This window comes from Brassica napus, chromosome A5 (assembly GCF_020379485.1).
Source record: "Brassica napus cultivar Da-Ae chromosome A5, Da-Ae, whole genome shotgun sequence".
Taxonomy (NCBI): domain Eukaryota; kingdom Viridiplantae; phylum Streptophyta; class Magnoliopsida; order Brassicales; family Brassicaceae; genus Brassica; species Brassica napus.
Window position 1 is genome coordinate 26,598,693 of NC_063438.1, and position 19,913 is coordinate 26,618,605.

General features: G+C 30.4%; 1 protein-coding gene across 1 annotated transcript; it reads left to right on the top strand.

Annotated features, from left to right (window-relative positions):
- The first annotated feature begins 708 nt into the window (after window positions 1–708).
- LOC111215812 (transcription factor bHLH62-like) lies at window positions 709–3,282 on the top strand. The gene is made up of 8 exons (XM_022719919.2): window positions 709–1,600; window positions 1,685–1,837; window positions 1,921–1,986; window positions 2,088–2,156; window positions 2,271–2,342; window positions 2,465–2,668; window positions 2,763–2,864; window positions 2,950–3,282. The coding sequence occupies exons 1-8, from the start codon at window positions 977–979 to the stop codon at window positions 2,977–2,979; spliced, it is 1,320 nt and encodes a 439-aa protein (XP_022575640.2). The 5' UTR covers window positions 709–976; the 3' UTR covers window positions 2,980–3,282.
- The last annotated feature ends 16,631 nt before the right edge of the window (window positions 3,283–19,913 follow it).

Consider the following 19,913-nt stretch of genomic DNA (forward strand, 5'->3'; position numbering starts at 1 on the left):
AGTTTTGTATGGCTTCACAACGAGTATCGGACCCTTAAATGCTTTAACAAAAGAAAAACGAGTATTGGAACCCATTTAATTTATTAATGGGCTTAGAAGTTCAAGATCCAGCTGATTACCAGACCAGTGGACATCAGACTCTTACTGCGCCCACGTTGCTAAACAATCGAGATTGGACTAAGGAGCATTTCTTTTCATCATGCGTGACGTAAGGCTTGGAACATTATATGAGACCCGATCCAGTTGTGTTATGTTCATAGTGTTCATAGATTTTTAGTTTTTGCCTAAGGATAACGCATATGCATGCTTTCTGAAGAGAACAATAAACGCATATATATTTTAAATTTGTCATCTTTTCCTGAATAATATAACATTGTTTTAGTTAAAAAAAAAGTGGTAATGAGTACGTTTTGTAATGAAGGGTTTATATTCTTTGATTTGATCACAAGCTTTTGGAGCATCAAAGAAACATTTCAACACGTACAAATTAACAAAAGACCCGGCGATGGTTAAGGATCTTCGACAGGGGAACAAACACATTCGTCAAAAACTAGTTTGTTAGAAATAGTTCAGATTGTTCTGTCGGCAACTAATTAAACTTTCAATAGAGATTCATATCGTTTAACGTAAGCAAATTCTCTCCTCCTAACCCACGAATTCCACCCGTTACGGCCCAACACACAGAAAATTCTACTTACTTTAATTCTAAAACTTTATTTCCATTTATACGAAACTCATTTATGTTTTATATTAATAAAAACTATTAAAACAACTATATAAACCCTTCATTACTGTCTTTAATGAGCTCCCCCTCTTCCTCTGTTCTTCGCTTTTGGAAAATTGCCAACTTTATTGTCTCTCTGACTCTCTCTGATCTTGGTTTAATTAAATCACATTTGATTATAAGAGTTCTTTTTAATCTGAATTAAGATCTGTACGCTTAGTTTTATTTCATTACACAAAGAGTTTGAGCTCAATGGACAACGAGCTGTTTATGAACGCAGGAGTACTTTCTCATCCGTCTGAGATGACGTCACTGTCTTCTTCTTCTCCTCCGGCGATGCTAAACTGGGCTTCAATGGAGACTCATCCACTGGAGCAGAGTATCTCTCGCAATGTTCCGCGTGATTGCTTTTTTGTAGAAAAGTCAACTCTGAGCTCACTCGTGTCTCCGCCGTCGGAACCTAACTTCTCCGGCGGAGGAGCCGGAGAGAATTACGTCATCAGAGAGCTCGTAGGTAATTTGGGAAACATCGGCGATATCTACGGAGCTCCGGCGAGCTTCGGAAACGGCTCCGGCTCCTGTTACGCAGCTCCGATGATGAGCTCTCCGCCGCTGGATGCGTTTTCCGGCGATTCGAGATTCGCTGAGAGAGCCGCGAGGTTCTCGTGTTTGGGGAGCCGTAGCTTTAACGGCAGAAGAACCAACGGACCCGTTGCTGAAACAGCGTCAATCAACGGGGAGATGACACGTGTCTCGAGCAACTCAGCTCTCAAGCCTCCCGCCGGCGAATCGTCCGGTGAATCTTCCCGGAAAAGAAAAGCTAAATCCGAGGAGCATTCTCCCTCCACAGCTTCCCCATCTCCTAATTTATCAAAGGTTCATAATTTATATAAAAATTAAAACATTTATATTCAGAATATTTTCAAAATGTGATTTTTTATTATTATTATTATGTTTTAGGAAGTTGAAGGGAAGGAAGATTCTGATTCAAAGAGAAGCAAAAAATCACAAGAAAATGGAGAGAACACGAAGTCTCTTGATCCGTACAAAGACTTCATCCATGTCAGAGCTCGACGTGGCCAAGCCACCGATAGTCACAGTCTCGCAGAACGAGTATTTTTCTTACTGAAGTGATCTGTTTATGTACTTATTAGTTAAGACTAATCATTTTTTACATGTTATTTTCATTTTTAAAGGTTCGAAGAGAGAAGATAAGCGAGAGAATGAAGCTGCTTCAGGAACTCGTCCCTGGATGCAACAAGGTGAGAGCAATTTTCATTGATTGGTTAATTTGATTAATCATTAGTTAATTCGTTTGTGGTGGTTTAGTTGTGTGATTAAATTAATTTCTTTATGAAAAAAGGTTACTGGGAAAGCACTGATGTTGGATGAAATTATAAACTATGTCCAATCATTACAACGACAAGTTGAGGTAATTCCACTAGATCATTGGTCCGCTTTAAACTCTTTCCATTATTTCATAATCACTTTTTTATATCACTACACGATTACGAAAACTTTTCTTTAATTGTTTAATAAATGGCAGTTCTTGTCAATGAAGTTATCGTCAGTGAACACCAGGCTGGATTTTAACATGGACGCTCTCATGTCAAAGGATGTAAGTCACCGTCACAAATTGAAAATAACGTTTAATAAAGAAATTATAATTGACAATTATTAATAACAATAATTACTTTCTTAACCAATCGTGTGTGTCTATATTGTTCTGTTGTCTGACAGATATTTCCTTCAAGCAACAATCAGCAAGTACCTCAGTTAGAATCTTCATCTCATATCTTATTGGCTGATCATCATAGTCATACTTTACAATTGAACCCAAATGATTCTTCCAATAACATAATTAACCCTATGGAAACTTCGGAAAGTAGAAGCTTCACTACTCGGTTACCAACACTTGCCCATTTCACAGACTCTATTTCTCAGGTCTTTAATTCTTTTAACACTTTCTTTGTTTAACATTTAGATCCTCATATTTCCATTTGCAACAATCTTGATCTTATCATTATTTTGTTTTCAGTTTTCAACATTTTCTGAAGATGATTTACATAGCATTATTCATATGGGGTTGGCACAAACCAAATCCGTGAACCGAACCAAGTTCATTCAACTAGTTTTCAAGGTTGGATAGTTAACCAATATATTATTTTCAGTTTCGTTTTATATGAAAGGCTATAATTTGAGACGTGGAGTTTTGTACTATGCAGGTCCATCAAACCAAGTACCATCACACATGAAAGCTGAACTTTGATCAACCATTATTTGCATTTACATAATAGTATTGGAGTTCAGTTAAAGATCTCAATGGATAGAAAGTAAGAAAAGGATTGATGGGTGTACATAACGAGAAGCTTAAATTGGACCACACCATTTGCAAATTCGTTTCTGTAATCATCTTCATGTATATCAAACAACATCTTCTTTTTTTGTGTGCCCTTGTTTTGGTTTTATGCTCCGATTCATTCGTGGGGCTCAATTGTCTTGTGTTGTCACCCGCTGTTATTATTAGTTCTTATTATTATCGCATTCTTTTACGTTTTTTTCTTGTTGGGTTTACTATCATTGTAAGTCTTAACCCACTATACTATGGCTATAATTTAATCTATTAACTTCCACCAAAAGAGCATGTCCATTGATAAAACTCCAAGTGATAGAGATGAGTGTTTGTCATGAGAATTTATCATTTGAAAACTTTCGAGAAATTCATGAAAACTCCTTTTAACATGTGTCTATTACTGAGTGGTTTACTATTTCAAAAATTAAAATTTAATTTAAGTAGTTATGTTATAATAACCTGTTACTAGATTTTGACCCGCGCTTGGAAAGCGCGGGGTTGTTGGATTATATTATAATACAAAGTTTTATTATATCGAAAAACATAATTTTTAACAGTTATATAATCTACAAATTAGTTTATTTGAGATTTTATATGTACATTTTTACGTAAGTTTCTTTTTGACATGAGAATTATATCCGGATCAAAAAAATAAACCGAACCGACCCAAAATTATAGGTTTAGTTCAGGTCCAGAGAAGATAACATATTGGGTTTTTTTTGACCCGCAGGTCTTTGTTTGAGTCCGGGTCCTACCCTAGACCCGATCATAAATATGTGTTTATTAGGTATATTTGGATATTCCGAATATGTTTCCGGTATTATGGATATTGTTTTTAAGTTTTTGGTTTACGATTAGAGTTTTGAATTCAGGTAAATTTTTCAAATTAAAAAAAAAAATTGGGTGTTTGGATAAAATTTTGGGTATTTTTCAGTTCATCGTGTCAGATTTTGAATAAGATTTTAAAATTTTAGGTTTTTGAATTTTTTTGGTATTTGTTTGGAGTTTCAAATACTTTTCGTGTTTCAGATATTTTTCAGATTTTTCATATATTTCAAATTCTTTTAGAATCTTAAATACTCGAACAGATGTGGACACATTACGTCCATATCATGTCCAACAACCTTTTGATATAAATTTTTAACGTTATTGTACAAAAACATGGTTGATGAAATATTTTTCTGAGTAAAGGTATCATAAGAAATAATATTAAGATCTGTTAAAAATATTTAAAATATTATATGTTTAGAATGATTAATCTATTATCAGAAAAATAATAAATAGTTATACATAACTCCAACAACTTTTTTATATTAGATTTTTTAAAACTCTTTCCTTTTTAATAGTATTGATTCGTTTTAAGTGAAAAGTATATAAAAGTATAATATCTAAATAAATAATTTTCAAAATCTTGAACAATCAATACTTATATCGTGAAGTCAGGTTAGCTTTAATAAAACTAATGAATTTCTTCATTTTTGTGAAGATAACATGAATATTCAGAAAAATCATTTTTAAATATGAAAATATTATCAAACTATAAACGGTTGAAAGTTTAGTATATGGGCTAACCCCTACGAAAATACTGAATTTTTCGGTAAATGCTCTAATAATGAAGCCTATGATCTTTGGGGTTGTTTTAAAATTTCTAAACACATTCTACATTTGTATTAATGTATATTAAACTCATTTGTATGGTATATGGGCATCGTTTTAATTTTTTGTCACTTAATTTAGTAAAACTTCATAATACTCCCTAAATTGGTGGACTAACCACTATAAAATCGCTATTCTCTAGAAAAACGGAGACAAAAATGGTTCCAAACCTCTTTGACCTTCATCATATGTTGGTGAAGGATGCAACTATGCATTAAAACAGATTTTTTATATTTTTGAGTTTTTCTCAAAATCTATGGGCTAACACCCCTACGAAAATACTGAATTTTTCGGTAAATGCTCTAATAATGAAGCCTATGATCTTTGGGGTTGTTTTAAAATTTCAAAACACATTCTACATTTGTATTAATGTATATTAAACTCATTTTCATGGTACAAAGGCATCGTTTTAATTTTTTGTCACTTAATTTAGTAAAACTTCATAATACTCCCTAAATTGGTGGACTAACCACTATAAAATCGCTATTCTCTAGAAAAACAAAGACAAAAATGGTTCCAAACCTCTTTGACCTTCATCATATGTTGGTGAAGGATGCAACTATGCATTAAAACAGATTTTTCGTATTTTTGAATTTTTCTCAAAATCTATGGGCTAACAACCCCTACGAAAATACTGAATTTTTCGGTAATTGCTCTAATAATGAAGCATATGATCTTTGGGGTTGTTTTAAAATTTCTAAACACATTCTAAATTTGTATTAATGTATATTAAACTCTCTTTCATGGTACATGGTCATCGCTTTAATTGTTTGTCAATTAATTTAGTAAAACTTCATAATACTTCCTAAATTGGTGGACTAACCACTATAAAATCGCTATTCTCTAGAAAAACGAAGACAACAAAAGTTCCAAACCTCTTTGACCTAAATAATATATTGGTGAAGGATGCAACTATGCATTAAAACAGATTTTTCATATTTTTGAATTTTTCTCAAAATCTATGGGCTAACCCCTACAAAAATACTGAATTTTTCGGTAAATGCTCTAATAATGAAGCATATGATCTTTGGGGTTTTTTAAAAATTTCTAAACACATTCTACATTTGTATTAACGTGTATTAAACTCATTTTCATGGTACATGGCATCGTTTTAATCTTTTTGTCAATTAATTTAGTAAAACTTCATAATACTCCCTAAATTGGTGGACTAATCGCTATTCTCTAGAAAAACGGAGAAAAAAAAGGGTTCCAAACCTCTTTGACCTTCATCATATGTTAGTGAAGGATGCAACTATGCATTAAGATATAATTTTAATATTTTTGAATATTTCTCAAAATCTGTGGGTTAACCCTTACGAAAATACTGAATTTTTTGGTAAATGCTCTAATAATGAAGCATATGATATTTGGGGTTGTTTTTAAATTTCTAAACACATTCTACATTTGTATTAATGTATATTAAACTCATTTTCATGGTACAAGTGCATCGCTTTAATTTTTTGTCACTTAATTTAGTAAAACTTCATAATACTCCCTAAATTGGTGGACAAACCACTATAAAAACGCTATTCTCTAGAAAATGGAGACAAAAATGGTTCCAAACCTCTTTGACCTTCATCATATGTTGGTGAAGGATGCAACTATGCATTAAAATAGATTTTTCATATTTTTAAATTTTTCTCAAAATCTATGGGCTAACCCCTACGAAAATACTGAATTTTTCGGTAAATGCTCTAATAATGAAGCATATGATCTTTGGGGTTTTTAAAAATTTCTAAACACATTCTACATTTGTATTAATGTATATTAAACTCATTTGTATGGTATATGGGCATCGTTTTAATTTTTTGTCACTTAATTTAGTAAAACTTCATAATACTCCCTAAATTGGTGGACTAACCACTATAAAATCGATATTCTCTAGAAAAACGGAGACAAAAATGGTTCCAAACCTCTTTGACCTTCATCATATGTTGGTGAAGGATGCAACTATGCATTAAAACAGATTTTTTATATTTTTGAGTTTTTCTCAAAATCTATGGGCTAACACTCCTACGAAAATACTGAATTTTTCGGTAAATGCTCTAATAATGAAGCCTATGATCTTTGGGGTTGTTTAAAATTTCTAAACACATTCTACATTTGTATTAATGTATATTAAACTCATTTTCATGGTACAAAGGCATCGTTTTAATTTTTTTGTCACTTAATTTAGTAAAACTTCATAATACTCCCTAAATTGGTGGACTAACCACTATAAAATCGCTATTCTCTAGAAAAACAAAGACAAAAATGGTTCCAAACCTCTTTGACCTTCATCATATGTTGGTGAAGGATGCAACTATGCATTAAAACAGATTTTTCATATTTTTGAATTTTTCTCAAAATCTATGGGCTAACCCCTACGAAAATACTGAATTTTTCGGTAATTGCTCTAATAATGAAGCATATGATCTTTGGGGTTGTTTTAAAATTTCTAAACACATTCTACATTTGTATTAATGTATATTAAACTCTCTTTCATGGTACATGGTCATCGTTTTAATTTTTTGTTAATTAATTTAGTAAAACTTCATAATACTTAAAAAATGGACTAACCACTATAAAATCGCTATTCTCTAGAAAAACGAAGACAACAAAACAAACCTCTTTGACCTAAATAATATAAATGCAACTATGCATTAAAACAGATTTTTCATATTTTTTTTTTCTCAAAATCTATGGGCTAACCCTACGAAAATACTGAATTTTTTGGTAAATGCTCTAATAATGAAGCATATGATCTTTGGGGTTTTTTAAAAATTTCTAAACACATTCTACATTTTTATTAACGTGTATTAAACTCATTTTCATGGTACATGGCATCGTTTTAATCTTTTTGTCAATTAATTTAGTAAAACTTCATAATACTCCCTAAATTGGTGGACTAATAGCTATTCTCTAGAAAAACGAAGAAAAAAAAGGTTCCAAACCTCTTTGACCTTCATCATATGTTAGTGAAGGATGCCACTATGCATTAAGATATAATTTTAATATTTTTGAATTTTTCTCAAAATCTATGGGCTAACCCTTACGAAAATACTGAATTTTTTGGTAAATGCTCTAATAATGAAGCATATGATCTTTGGGGTTTTTTAAAATTTCTAAACACATTCTACATTTGTATTAATGTATATTAAACTCATTTTCATGGTACATGGCATCGTTTTAATTTTTTGTCAATTAATTTAGTAAAACTTCATAATACTCCCTAAATTGGTGGACTAAATACGCTATTCTCTAGAAAAACGGAGAAAAAAAGGTTCCAAACCTCTTTGACCTTCATCATATGTTAGTGAAGGATGCAACTATGCATTAAAACATAATTTTCATATTTTTGAATTTTCTCAAAATCTATGGGTTAACCCCTACGAAAATACTGAATTTTTGGTAAATGCTCTAATAATGAAGCATATGATCTTTGGGGTTGTTTTAAAATTTCTAAACACATTCTACATTTGTATTAATGTATATTAAACTCATTTTCATGGTACATGGGCATCGTTTTAATTTTTTGTCACTTAATTTAGTAAAACTTCATAATACTCCCTAAATTGGTGGACTAACCACTATAAAATCGCTATTCTCTAGAAAAATGGAGACAAAAATGGTTCCAAACCTCTTTGACCTTCATCATATGTTGGTGAAGGATGCAACTATGCATTAAAACAGATTTTTCATATTTTTGAATTTTTCTCAAAATCTATGGGCTAACCCCTACGAAAATACTGAATTTTTCGGTAAATGCTCTAATAATGAAGCATATGATCTTTGGGGTTGTTTTAAAATTTCTAAACACATTCTACATTTGTATTAATGTATATTAAACTCATTTTCATGGTACATGGGCATCGTTTTAATTTTTTGTCACTTAATTTAGTAAAACTTCATAATACTCCCTAAATTGGTGGACTAACCACTATAAAATCGCTATTCTCTAGAAAAACGGAGACAAAAATGGTTCCAAACCTCTTTGACCTTCATCATATGTTGGTGAAGGATGCAACTATGCATTAAAACAGATTTTTTATATTTTTGAATTTTTCTCAAAATCTATGGGCTAACCCCTACGAAAATACTGAATTTTTCGGTAAATGCTCTAATAATGAAGCATATGATCTTTGGGGTTGTTTTAAAATTTCTAAACACATTCTACATTTGTATTAATGTATATTAAACTCATTTTCATGGTACATGGCATCGTTTTAATTTTTTGTCAATTAATTTAGTAAAACTTCATAATACTCCCTAAATTGGTGGACTAACCACTATAAAATCGCTATTCTCTAGAAAAACGAAGACAAAAAAGGTTCCAAACCTCTTTGACCTTCATCATATGTTAGTGAAGGATGCAACTATGCATTAAAACAGATTTTTCATATTTTTGAATTTTTCTCAAAATCTATGGGCTAACTCCTACGAAAATAATGAATTTTTCGGTAAATGCTCTAATAATGAAACATATGATCTTTGGGGTTTTTTAAAATTTCTAAACACATTCTACATTTGTATTAATGTATATTAAACTCATTTTCATGGTACATGGCATCGTTTTAATTTTTTGTCAATTAATTTAGTAAAACTTCATAATACTCCCTAAATTGGTGGACTAATAGCTATTCTCTAGAAAACGGAGACAAAAAAGGTTCCAAACCTCTTTGACCTTCATCATATGTTAGTGAAGGATGCAACTATGCATTAAAATAATTTTTCATATTTTTGAATTTTTCTCAAAATCTATGGGTTAACCCTACGAAAATACTGAATTTTTTGGTAAATGCTCTAATAATGAAGCATATGATCTTGGGGTTTTTTAAAATTTCTAAACACATTCTACATTTGTATTAATGTATATTAAACTCATTTTCATGGTACAAGGGCATCGTTTTAATTTTTTGTCACTTAATTTAGTAAAACTTCATAATACTCCCTAAATTGGTGGACAAACCACTATAAAAACGCTATTCTCTAGAAAAATGGAGACAAAAATGGTTCCAAACCTCTTTGACCTTCATCATATGTTGGTGAAGGATGCAACTATGCATTAAAACAGATTTTTCATATTTTTGAATTTTTCTCAAAATCTATGGGCTAACCCCTACGAAAATACTGAATTTTTCGGTAAATGCTCTAATAATGAAGCATATGATCTTTGGGGTTTTTTAAAAATTTCTAAACACATTCTACATTTGTATTAATGTATATTAAACTCATTTTCATGGTACATGGGCATCGTTTTAATTTTTTGTCACTTAATTTAGTAAAACTTCATAATACTCCCTAAATTGGTGGACTAACCACTATAAAATCGCTATTCTCTAGAAAACGGAGACAAAAATGGTTCCAAACCTCTTTGACCTTCATCATATGTTGGTGAAGGATGCAACTATGCATTAAAACAGATTTTTTATATTTTTGAATTTTTCTCAAAATCTATGGGCTAACCCCTACGAAAATACTGAATTTTTCGGTAAATGCTCTAATAATGAAGCATATGATCTTTGGGGTTGTTTTAAAATTTCTAAACACATTCTACATTTGTATTAATGTATATTAAACTCATTTTCATGGTACAAGGGCATCGTTTTAATTTTTTGTCACTTAATTTAGTAAAACTTCATAATACTCCCTAAATTGGTGGACTAACCACTATAAAATCGCTATTCTCTAGAAAAACGGAGACAAAAATGGTTCCAAACCTCTTTGACCTTCATCATATGTTGGTGAAGGATGCAACTATACATTAAACAGATTTTTCATATTTTTGAATTTTTCTCAAAATCTATGGGCTAACCCCTACGAAAATACTGAATTTTTCGGTAAATGCTCTAATAATGAAGCATATGATCTTTGGGGTTGTTTTAAAATTTCTAAACACATTCTACATTTGTATTAATGTATATTAAACTCTTTCATGGTACATGGGCATCGTTTTAATTTTTTGTCAATTAATTTAGTAAAACTTCATAATACTCCCTAAATTGGTGGACTAACCACTATAAAATCGATATTCTCTAGAAAAACGGAGACAACAAAAGTTCCAAACCTCTTTGACCTTCATCATATGTTGGTGAAGGATGCAACTATGCATTAAAACAGATTTTTCATATTTTTGAATTTTTCTCAAAATCTATGGGCTAACCCCTACGAAAATACTGAATTTTTTGGTAAATGCTCTAATAATGAAGCATATGATCTTTGGGGTTTTTTAAAATTTCTAAACACATTCTACATTTGTATTAATGTATATTAAACTCGTTTTCATGGTACAAGGGCATCGTTTTATTTTTTTGTCACTTAATTTAGTAAAACTTCATAATACTCCCTAAATTGGTGGACTAACCACTATAAAATCGCTATTCTCTAGAAAATGGAGACAAAAACGGTTACAAACCTCTTTGACCTTCATCATATGTTGGTGAAGGATGCAACTATGCATTAAAACAGATTTTTCATATTTTTGAATTTTTCTCAAAATCTATGGGCTAACCCCTACGAAAATACTGAATTTTTCGGTAAATGCTCTAATAATGAAGCATATGATCTTTGGGGTTTTTTAAAATTTCTAAACACATTCTACATTTGTATTAATGTATATTAAACTCATTTTCATGGTACATGGGCATCGTTTTAATTTTTTGTCACTTAATTTAGTAAAACTTCATAATACTCCCTAAATTGGTGGACTAACCACTATAAAATCGCTATTCTCTAGAAAACGGAGACAAAAAAGTTCCAAACCTCTTTGACCTTCATCATATGTTGGTGAAGATGCAACTATGCATTAAAACAGATTTTTTATGTTTTCGAATTTTTTTCAAAATCTATGGGCTAACCCCCTACGAAAATACTGAATTTTCGGTAAATGCTCTAATAATGAAGCCTATGATCTTTGGGGTTGTTTTAAAATTTCTAAACACATTCTACATTTGTATTAATGTATATTAAACTCATTTTCATGGTACATGGGCATCGTTTTAATTTTTTGTCAATTAATTTAGTAAAACTTCATAATACTCCCTAAATTGGTGGACTAACCACTATAAAATCGCTATTCTCTAGAAAAACGAAGACAAAAATGGTTCCAAACCTCTTTGACCTTCATCATATGTTAGTGAAGGATGCAACTATGCATTAAAACAGATTTTTCATATTTTTGAATTTTTCTCAAAATCTATGGGCTAACCCCTACGAAAATACTGAATTTTTCGGTAAATGCTCTAATAATGAAGCATATGGTATTTGGGGTTGTTTTTAAATTTCTAAACACATTCTACATTTGTATTAATGTATATTAAACTCATTTTCATGGTACAAGGGCATCGTTTTAATTTTTTGTCACTTAATTTAGTAAAACTTCATAATACTCCCTAAATTGGTGGACTAACCACTATAAAATCGCTATTCTCTAGAAAAACGGAGACAAAAATGGTTCCAAACCTCTTTGACCTTCATCATATGTTAGTGAAGGATGCAACTATGCATTAAAACAGATTTTTCATATTTTTGAATTTTTCTCAAAATCTATGGGCTAACCCCTACGAAAATACTGAATTTTTCGGTAAATGCTCTAATAATGAAGCATATGATCTTTGGGGTTGTTTTAAAATTTCTAAACACATTCTACATTTGTATTAATGTATATTAAACTCTCTTTCATGGTACATGGGCATCGTTTTAATTTTTTGTCAATTAATTTAGTAAAACTTCATAATACTCCCTAAATTGGTGGACTAACCACTATAAAATCGCTATTCTCTAGAAAAACGAGACAACAAAAGTTCCAAACCTCTTTGACCTTCATCATATGTTGGTGAAGGATGCAACTATGCATTAAAACAGATTTTTCATATTTTTGAATTTTTCTCAAAATCTATGGGCTAACCCCTACGAAAATACTGAATTTTTCGGTAAATGCTCTAATAATGAAGCATATGATCTTTGGGGTTTTTTAAAATTTCTAAACACATTCTACATTTGTATTAATGTATATTAAACTCTGTTTCATGGTACATGGGCATCGTTTTAATTTTTTGTCAATTAATTTAGTAAAACTTCATAATACTCCCTAAATTGGTGGACTAATCGCTATTCTCTAGAAAACGGAGACAAAAAAGGTTCCAAACCTCTTTGACCTTCATCATATGTTAGTGAAGGATGCAACTATGCATTAAAATAATTTTTCATATTTTTGAATTTTTCTCAAAATCTATGGGTTAACCCTACGAAAATACTGAATTTTTCGGTAAATGCTCTAATAATGAAGCATATGATCTTTGGGGTTGTTTTTAAATTTCTAAACACATTCTACATTTGTATTAATGTATATTAAACTCATTTTCATGGTACAAGGGCATCGTTTTAATTTTTTGTCACTTAATTTAGTAAAACTTCATAATACTCCCTAAATTGGTGGACAAACCACTATAAAAACGCTATTCTCTAGAGAAATGGAGACAAAAATGGTTCCAAACCTCTTTGACCTTCATCATATGTTGGTGAAGGATGCAACTATGCATTAAAACAGATTTTTCATATTTTTGAATTTTTCTCAAAATCTATGGGCTAACCCCTACGAAAATACTGAATTTTTCGGTAAATGCTCTAATAATGAAGCATATGATCTTTGGGTTTTTTAAAAATTCTAAACACATTCTACATTTGTATTAATGTATATTAAACTCATTTTCATGGTACAAGGGCATCGTTTTAATTTTTTGTCACTTAATTTAGTAAAACTTCATAATACTCCCTAAATTGGTGGACTAACCACTATAAAATCGCTATTCTCTAGAAAACGGAGACAAAAATGGTTCCAAACCTCTTTGACCTTCATCATATGTTAGGTGAAGGATGCAACTATGCATTAAAACAGATTTTTCATATTTTTGAATTTTTCTCAAAATCTATGGGCTAACCCCTACGAAAATACTGAATTTTTCGGTAAATGCTCTAATAATGAAGCATATGATCTTTGGGGTTGTTTTAAAATTTCTAAACACATTCTACATTTGTATTAATGTATATTAAACTCATTTTCATGGTACATGGCATCGTTTTAATTTTTTGTCACTTAATTTAGTAAAACTTCATAATACTCCTAAATTGGTGGACTAACCACTATAAAATCGCTATTCTCTAGAAAAACGGAGACAAAAATGGTTCCAAACCTCTTTGACCTTCATCATATGTTAGTGAAGGATGCAACTATGCATTAAAACAGATTTTTCATATTTTTGAATTTTCTCAAAATCTATGGGCTAACCCCTACGAAAATACTGAATTTTTCGGTAAATGCTCTAATAATGAAGCATATGATCTTTGGGGTTGTTTTAAAATTTCTAAACACATTCTACATTTGTATTAATGTATATTAAACTCTTTCATGGTACATGGGCATCGTTTTAATTTTTTGTCAATTAATTTAGTAAAACTTCATAATACTCCCTAAATTGGTGGACTAACCACTATAAAATCGCTATTCTCTAGAAAAACGAGACAACAAAGTTCCAAACCTCTTTGACCTTCATCATATGTTGGTGAAGGATGCAACTATGCATTAAAACAGATTTTTCATATTTTTGAATTTTTCTCAAAATCTATGGGCTAACCCCTACGAAAATACTGAATTTTTTGGTAAATGCTCTAATAATGAAGCATATGATCTTTGGGGTTTTTTAAAAATTTCTAAACACATTCTACATTTTTATTAACGTATATTAAACTCGTTTTCATGGTACAAGGGCATCGTTTTATTTTTTTTGTCACTTAATTTAGTAAAACTTCATAATACTCCCTAAGTTGGTGGACAAACCACTATAAAAACGCTATTCTCTAGAAAAATGGAGACAAAAACGGTTCCAAACCTCTTTGACCTTCATCATATGTTGGTGAAGGATGCAACTATGCATTAAAACAGATTTTTCATATTTTTGAATTTTTCTCAAATCTATGGCTAACCCCTACGAAAATACTGATTTTTCGGTAAATGCTCTAATAATGAAGCATATGATCTTTGGGGTTTTTTAAAATTTCTAAACACATTCTACATTTGTATTAATGTATATTAAACTCATTTTCATGGTACATGGGCATCGTTTTAATTTTTTGTCACTTAATTTAGTAAAACTTCATAATACTCCTAAATTGGTGGACTAACCACTATAAAATCGCTATTCTCTAGAAAAACGGAGACAAAAATGGTTCCAAACCTCTTTGACCTTCATCATATGTTGGTGAAGGATGCAACTATGCATTAAAACAGATTTTTTATATTTTTGAATTTTTTTCAAAATCTATGGGCTAACCCCTACGAAAATACTGAATTTTCGGTAAATGCTCTAATAATGAAGCATATGATCTTTGGGGTTGTTTTAAAATTTCTAAACACATTCTACATTTGTATTAATGTATATTAAACTCATTTTCATGGTACATGGGCATCGTTTTAATTTTTTGTCACTTAATTTAGTAAAACTTCATAATACTCCCTAAATTGGTGGACTAACCACTATAAAATCGCTATTCTCTAGAAAACGGAGACAAAAAAATGGTTCCAAACCTCTTTGACCTTCATCATATGTTGGTGAAGGATGCAACTATGCATTAAAACAGATTTTCATATTTTTGAATTTTTCTCAAAATCTATGGGCTAACCCCTACGAAAATACTGAATTTTTCGGTAAATGCTCTAATAATGAAGCATATGATCTTTGGGGTTGTTTTTAAATTTCTAAACACATTCTACATTTGTATTAATGTATATTAAACTCATTTTCATGGTACAAAGGCATCGTTTTAATTTTTTGTCACTTAATTTAGTAAAACTTCATAATACTCCCTAAATTGGTGGACTAACCACTATAAAATCGCTATTCTCTAGAAAAACGGAGACAAAAATGGTTCCAAACCTCTTTGACCTTCATCATATGTTGGTGAAGGATGCAACTATGCATTAAAACAGATTTTTCATATTTTTGAATTTTTCTCAAAATCTATGGGCTAACCCCTATGAAATACTGAATTTTTCGGTAATTGCTCTAATAATGAAGCATATGATCTTTGGGGTTTTTAAAATTTCTAAACACATTCTACATTTGTATTAATGTATATTAAACTCTTTTCATGGTACATGGGCATCGCTTTAATTTTTTGTCAATTAATTTAGTAAAACTTCATAATACTTCCTAAATTGGTGGACTAACCACTATAAAATCGCTATTCTCTAGAAAAACGAAGACAACAAAAGTTCCAAACCTCTTTGACCTTCATCATATGTTGGTGAAGGATGCAACTATGCATTAAAACAGATTTTTCATATTTTTGAATTTTTCTCAAAATCTATGGGCTAACCCCTACGAAAATACTGAATTTTTCGGTAAATGCTCTAATAATGAAGCATATGATCTTTGGGGTTTTTTGAAAAATTTCTAAACACATTCTACATTTGTATTAATGTATATTAAACTCATTTTCATGGTACATGGGCATCGTTTTAATTTTTTGTCAATTAATTTAGTAAAACTTCATAATACTCCCTAAATTGGTGGACTATATCGCTATTCTCTAGAAAAACGGAGAAAAAAAGGTTCCAAACCTCTTTGACCTTCATCATATGTTAGTGAAGGATGCAACTATGCATTAAAACAGATTTTAATATTTTTGAATTTTCTCAAATCTATGGGTAACCCCTACGAAAATACTGAATTTTTGGTAAATGCTCTAATAATGAAGCATATGATCTTTGGGGTTGTTTTAAAATTTCTAAACACATTCTACATTTGTATTAATGTATATTAAACTCATTTCATGGTACATGGCATCGTTTTAATTTTTTGTCACTTAATTTAGTAAAACTTCATAATACTCCCTAAATTGGTGGACTAACCACTATAAAATCGCTATTCTCTAGAAAATGGAGACAAAAATGGTTCCAAACCTCTTTGACCTTCATCATATGTTGGTGAAGGATGCAACTATGCATTAAAACAGATTTTTCATATTTTTGAATTTTTCTCAAAATCTATGGGCTAACCCCTACGAAAATACTGAATTTTTCGGTAAATGCTCTAATAATGAAGCATATGATCTTTGGGGTTTTTTAAAATTTCTAAACACATTCTACATTTGTATTAATGTATATTAAACTCATTTCAATGGTACATGGGCATCGTTTAATTTTTTGTCACTTAATTTAGTAAAACTTCATAATACTCTCCCTAAATTGGTGGACTAACCACTATAAAATCGCTATTCTCTAGAAAAACGGAGACAAAAATGGTTCCAAACCTCTTTGACCTTCATCATATGTTGGTGAAGGATGCAACTATGCATTAAAAAGATTTTTTATATTTTTGAATTTTTCTCAAATCTATGGGCTAACCCCCTACGAAAATACTGAATTTTTCGGTAAATGCTCTAATAATGAAGCATATGATCTTTGGGGTTGTTTTAAAATTTCTAAACACATTCTACATTTGTATTAATGTATATTAAACTCATTTTCATGGTACAAGGGCATCGTTTTAATTTTTGTCACTTAATTTAGTAAAACTTCATAATACTCCTAAATTGGTGGACTAACCACTATAAAATCGCTATTCTCTAGAAAAACGAAGACAAAATGGTTCCAAACCTCTTTGACCTTCATCATATGTTGGTGAAGGATGCAACTATGCATTAAACAGATTTTTCATATTTTTGAATTTTTTTCAAAATCTATGGGCTAACCCTACGAAAATACTGAATTTTTCGGTAAATGCTCTAATAATGAAGCATATGATCTTTGGGTTGTTTTAAAATTTCTAAACACATTCTACATTTGTATTAATGTATATTAAACTCATTTCATGGTACATGGGCATCGTTTTAATTTTTTGTCAATTAATTTAGTAAACTTCATAATACTCCCTAAATTGGTGGACTAACCACTATAAAATCGCTATTCTCTAGAAAAACGAGACAAAATGGTTCCAAACCTCTTTGACCTTCATCATATGTTAGTGAAGGATGCAACTATGCATTAAAACAGATTTTTCATATTTTTGAATTTTTTCAAATCTATGGTTAACCCCTACGAAAATACTGAATTTTCGGTAAATGCTCTAATAATGATCATATGATCTTTGGGTTTTTAAAAATTTTAAACACATTCTACATTTGTATTAATGTATATTAAACTCATTTTCATGGTACATGGCATCGTTTTAATTTTTTGTCAATTAATTTAGTAAAACTTCATAATACTCCCTAAATTGGTGGACTAACCACTATAAATCCATAAGAAAACGGAGAAAAAAAGGTTCCAAACCTCTTTGACCTTCATCATATGTTAGTGAAGGATGCAACTATGCATTAAATATAATTTTCATATTTTGAATTTTCTCAAATCTATGGGTTAACCCCTACGAAAATACTGAATTTTTTGGTAAATGCTCTAATAATGAAGCATATGATATTTGGGGTTGTTTTTAAATTTCTAAACACATTCTACATTTGTATTAATGTATATTAAACTCATTTTCATGGTACAAGGGCATCGTTTAATTTTTGTCACTTAATTTAGTAAAACTTCATAATACTCCCTAAATTGGTGGACAAACCACTATAAAAACGCTATTCTCTAGAAAAATGGAGACAAAAATGGTTCCAAACCTCTTTGACCTTCATCATATGTTGGTGAAGGATGCAACTATGCATTAAAACAGATTTTTCATATTTTTTGAATTTTTCTCAAAATCTATGGGCTAACCCCTACGAAAATACTGATTTTTTCGGTAAATGCTCTAATAATGAAGCATATGATCTTTGGGGTTTTTTAAAATTTCTAAACACATTCTACATTTGTATTAATGTATATTAAACTCATTTTCATGGTACATGGGCATCGTTTTAATTTTTGTCACTTAATTTAGTAAAACTTCATAATACTCCCTAAATTGGTGGACTAACCACTATAAAATCGCTATTCTCTAGAAAATGAAGACAAAAAGGTTCCAAACCTCTTTGACCTTCATCATATGTTGGTGAAGGATGCAACTATGCATTAAAACAGATTTTTCATATTTTTGAATTTTTCTCAAAATCTATGGGCTAAACCCTACGAAAATACTGAATTTTTTCGTAAATGCTCTAATAATGAAGCATATGATCTTTGGGGTTGTTTTAAAATTTCTAAACACATTCTACATTTGTATTAATGTATATTAAACTCTTTTCATGGTACATGGTCATCGTTTAATTTTTTGTCAATTAATTTAGTAAAACTTCATAATACTCTCCCTAAATTGGTGGACTAACCACTATAAAATCGCTATTCTCTAGAAAAACGGAGACAAAAAAGGTCCAACCTCTTTGACCTTCATCATATGTTAGTGAAGGATGCAACTATGCATTATAACAGAATTTTTAATATTTTTGAATTTTCTCAAAATCTATGGTTAACCCTTACGAAATACTGAATTTTTTGGTAATGCTCTAATAATGAAGCATATGATCTTTGGGGTTGTTTTAAATTTCAAACACATTCTACATTGTATTAATGTATATTAAACTCATTTTCATGGTACAAGTGCATCGTTTTATATTTTTGTCACTTAATTTAGTAAACTTCATAATACTCCCTAATTGGTGGACTAACCACTATAAACGCTATTCTCTAGAAAAAATGAGACAAAAATGTTCCAAACCTCTTTGACCTTCATCATATGTTGGTGAAGGATGCAACTATGCATTAAAACAGATTTTTCATATTTTGAATTTTCTCAAAATCTATGGGCTAACCCCTACGAAAATACTGAATTTTTCGGTAAATGCTCTAATAATGAAGCATATGATCTTTGGGTTTTTTAAAAATTTCTAAACACATTCAAATTTGTATTAATGTATATTAAACTCATTTTCATGGTACATGGGCATCGTTTTAATTTTTGTCACTTAATTTAGTAAAACTTCATAATACTCCCTAAATTGGTGGACTAAAACCACTATAAAAACGCTATTCTCTAGAAAATGGAGACAAAAAAGGTTCCAAACCTCTTTGACCTCTCATCATATGTTAGTGAAGGATGCAACATGCATTAAAACAGATTTTTCATATTTTAAATTTTTCTCAAAAATCTATGGCTAACCCCTCACGAAAATACTGAATTTTTTCGGTAAAGCTCTAATAATGAAGCATAA

Coding starts and splice junctions, on each gene's coding strand:
- LOC111215812 (XM_022719919.2), top strand. CDS start 977: ATGGACAACGAGCTGTTTATGAACGCAGGAGTACTTTCTCATCCGTCT. Junction 1,838..1,920: donor GTCACAGTCTCGCAGAACGA/GTATTTTTCTTA, acceptor TCATTTTTAAAG/GTTCGAAGAGAGAAGATAAG. Junction 1,987..2,087: donor TCGTCCCTGGATGCAACAAG/GTGAGAGCAATT, acceptor TTATGAAAAAAG/GTTACTGGGAAAGCACTGAT.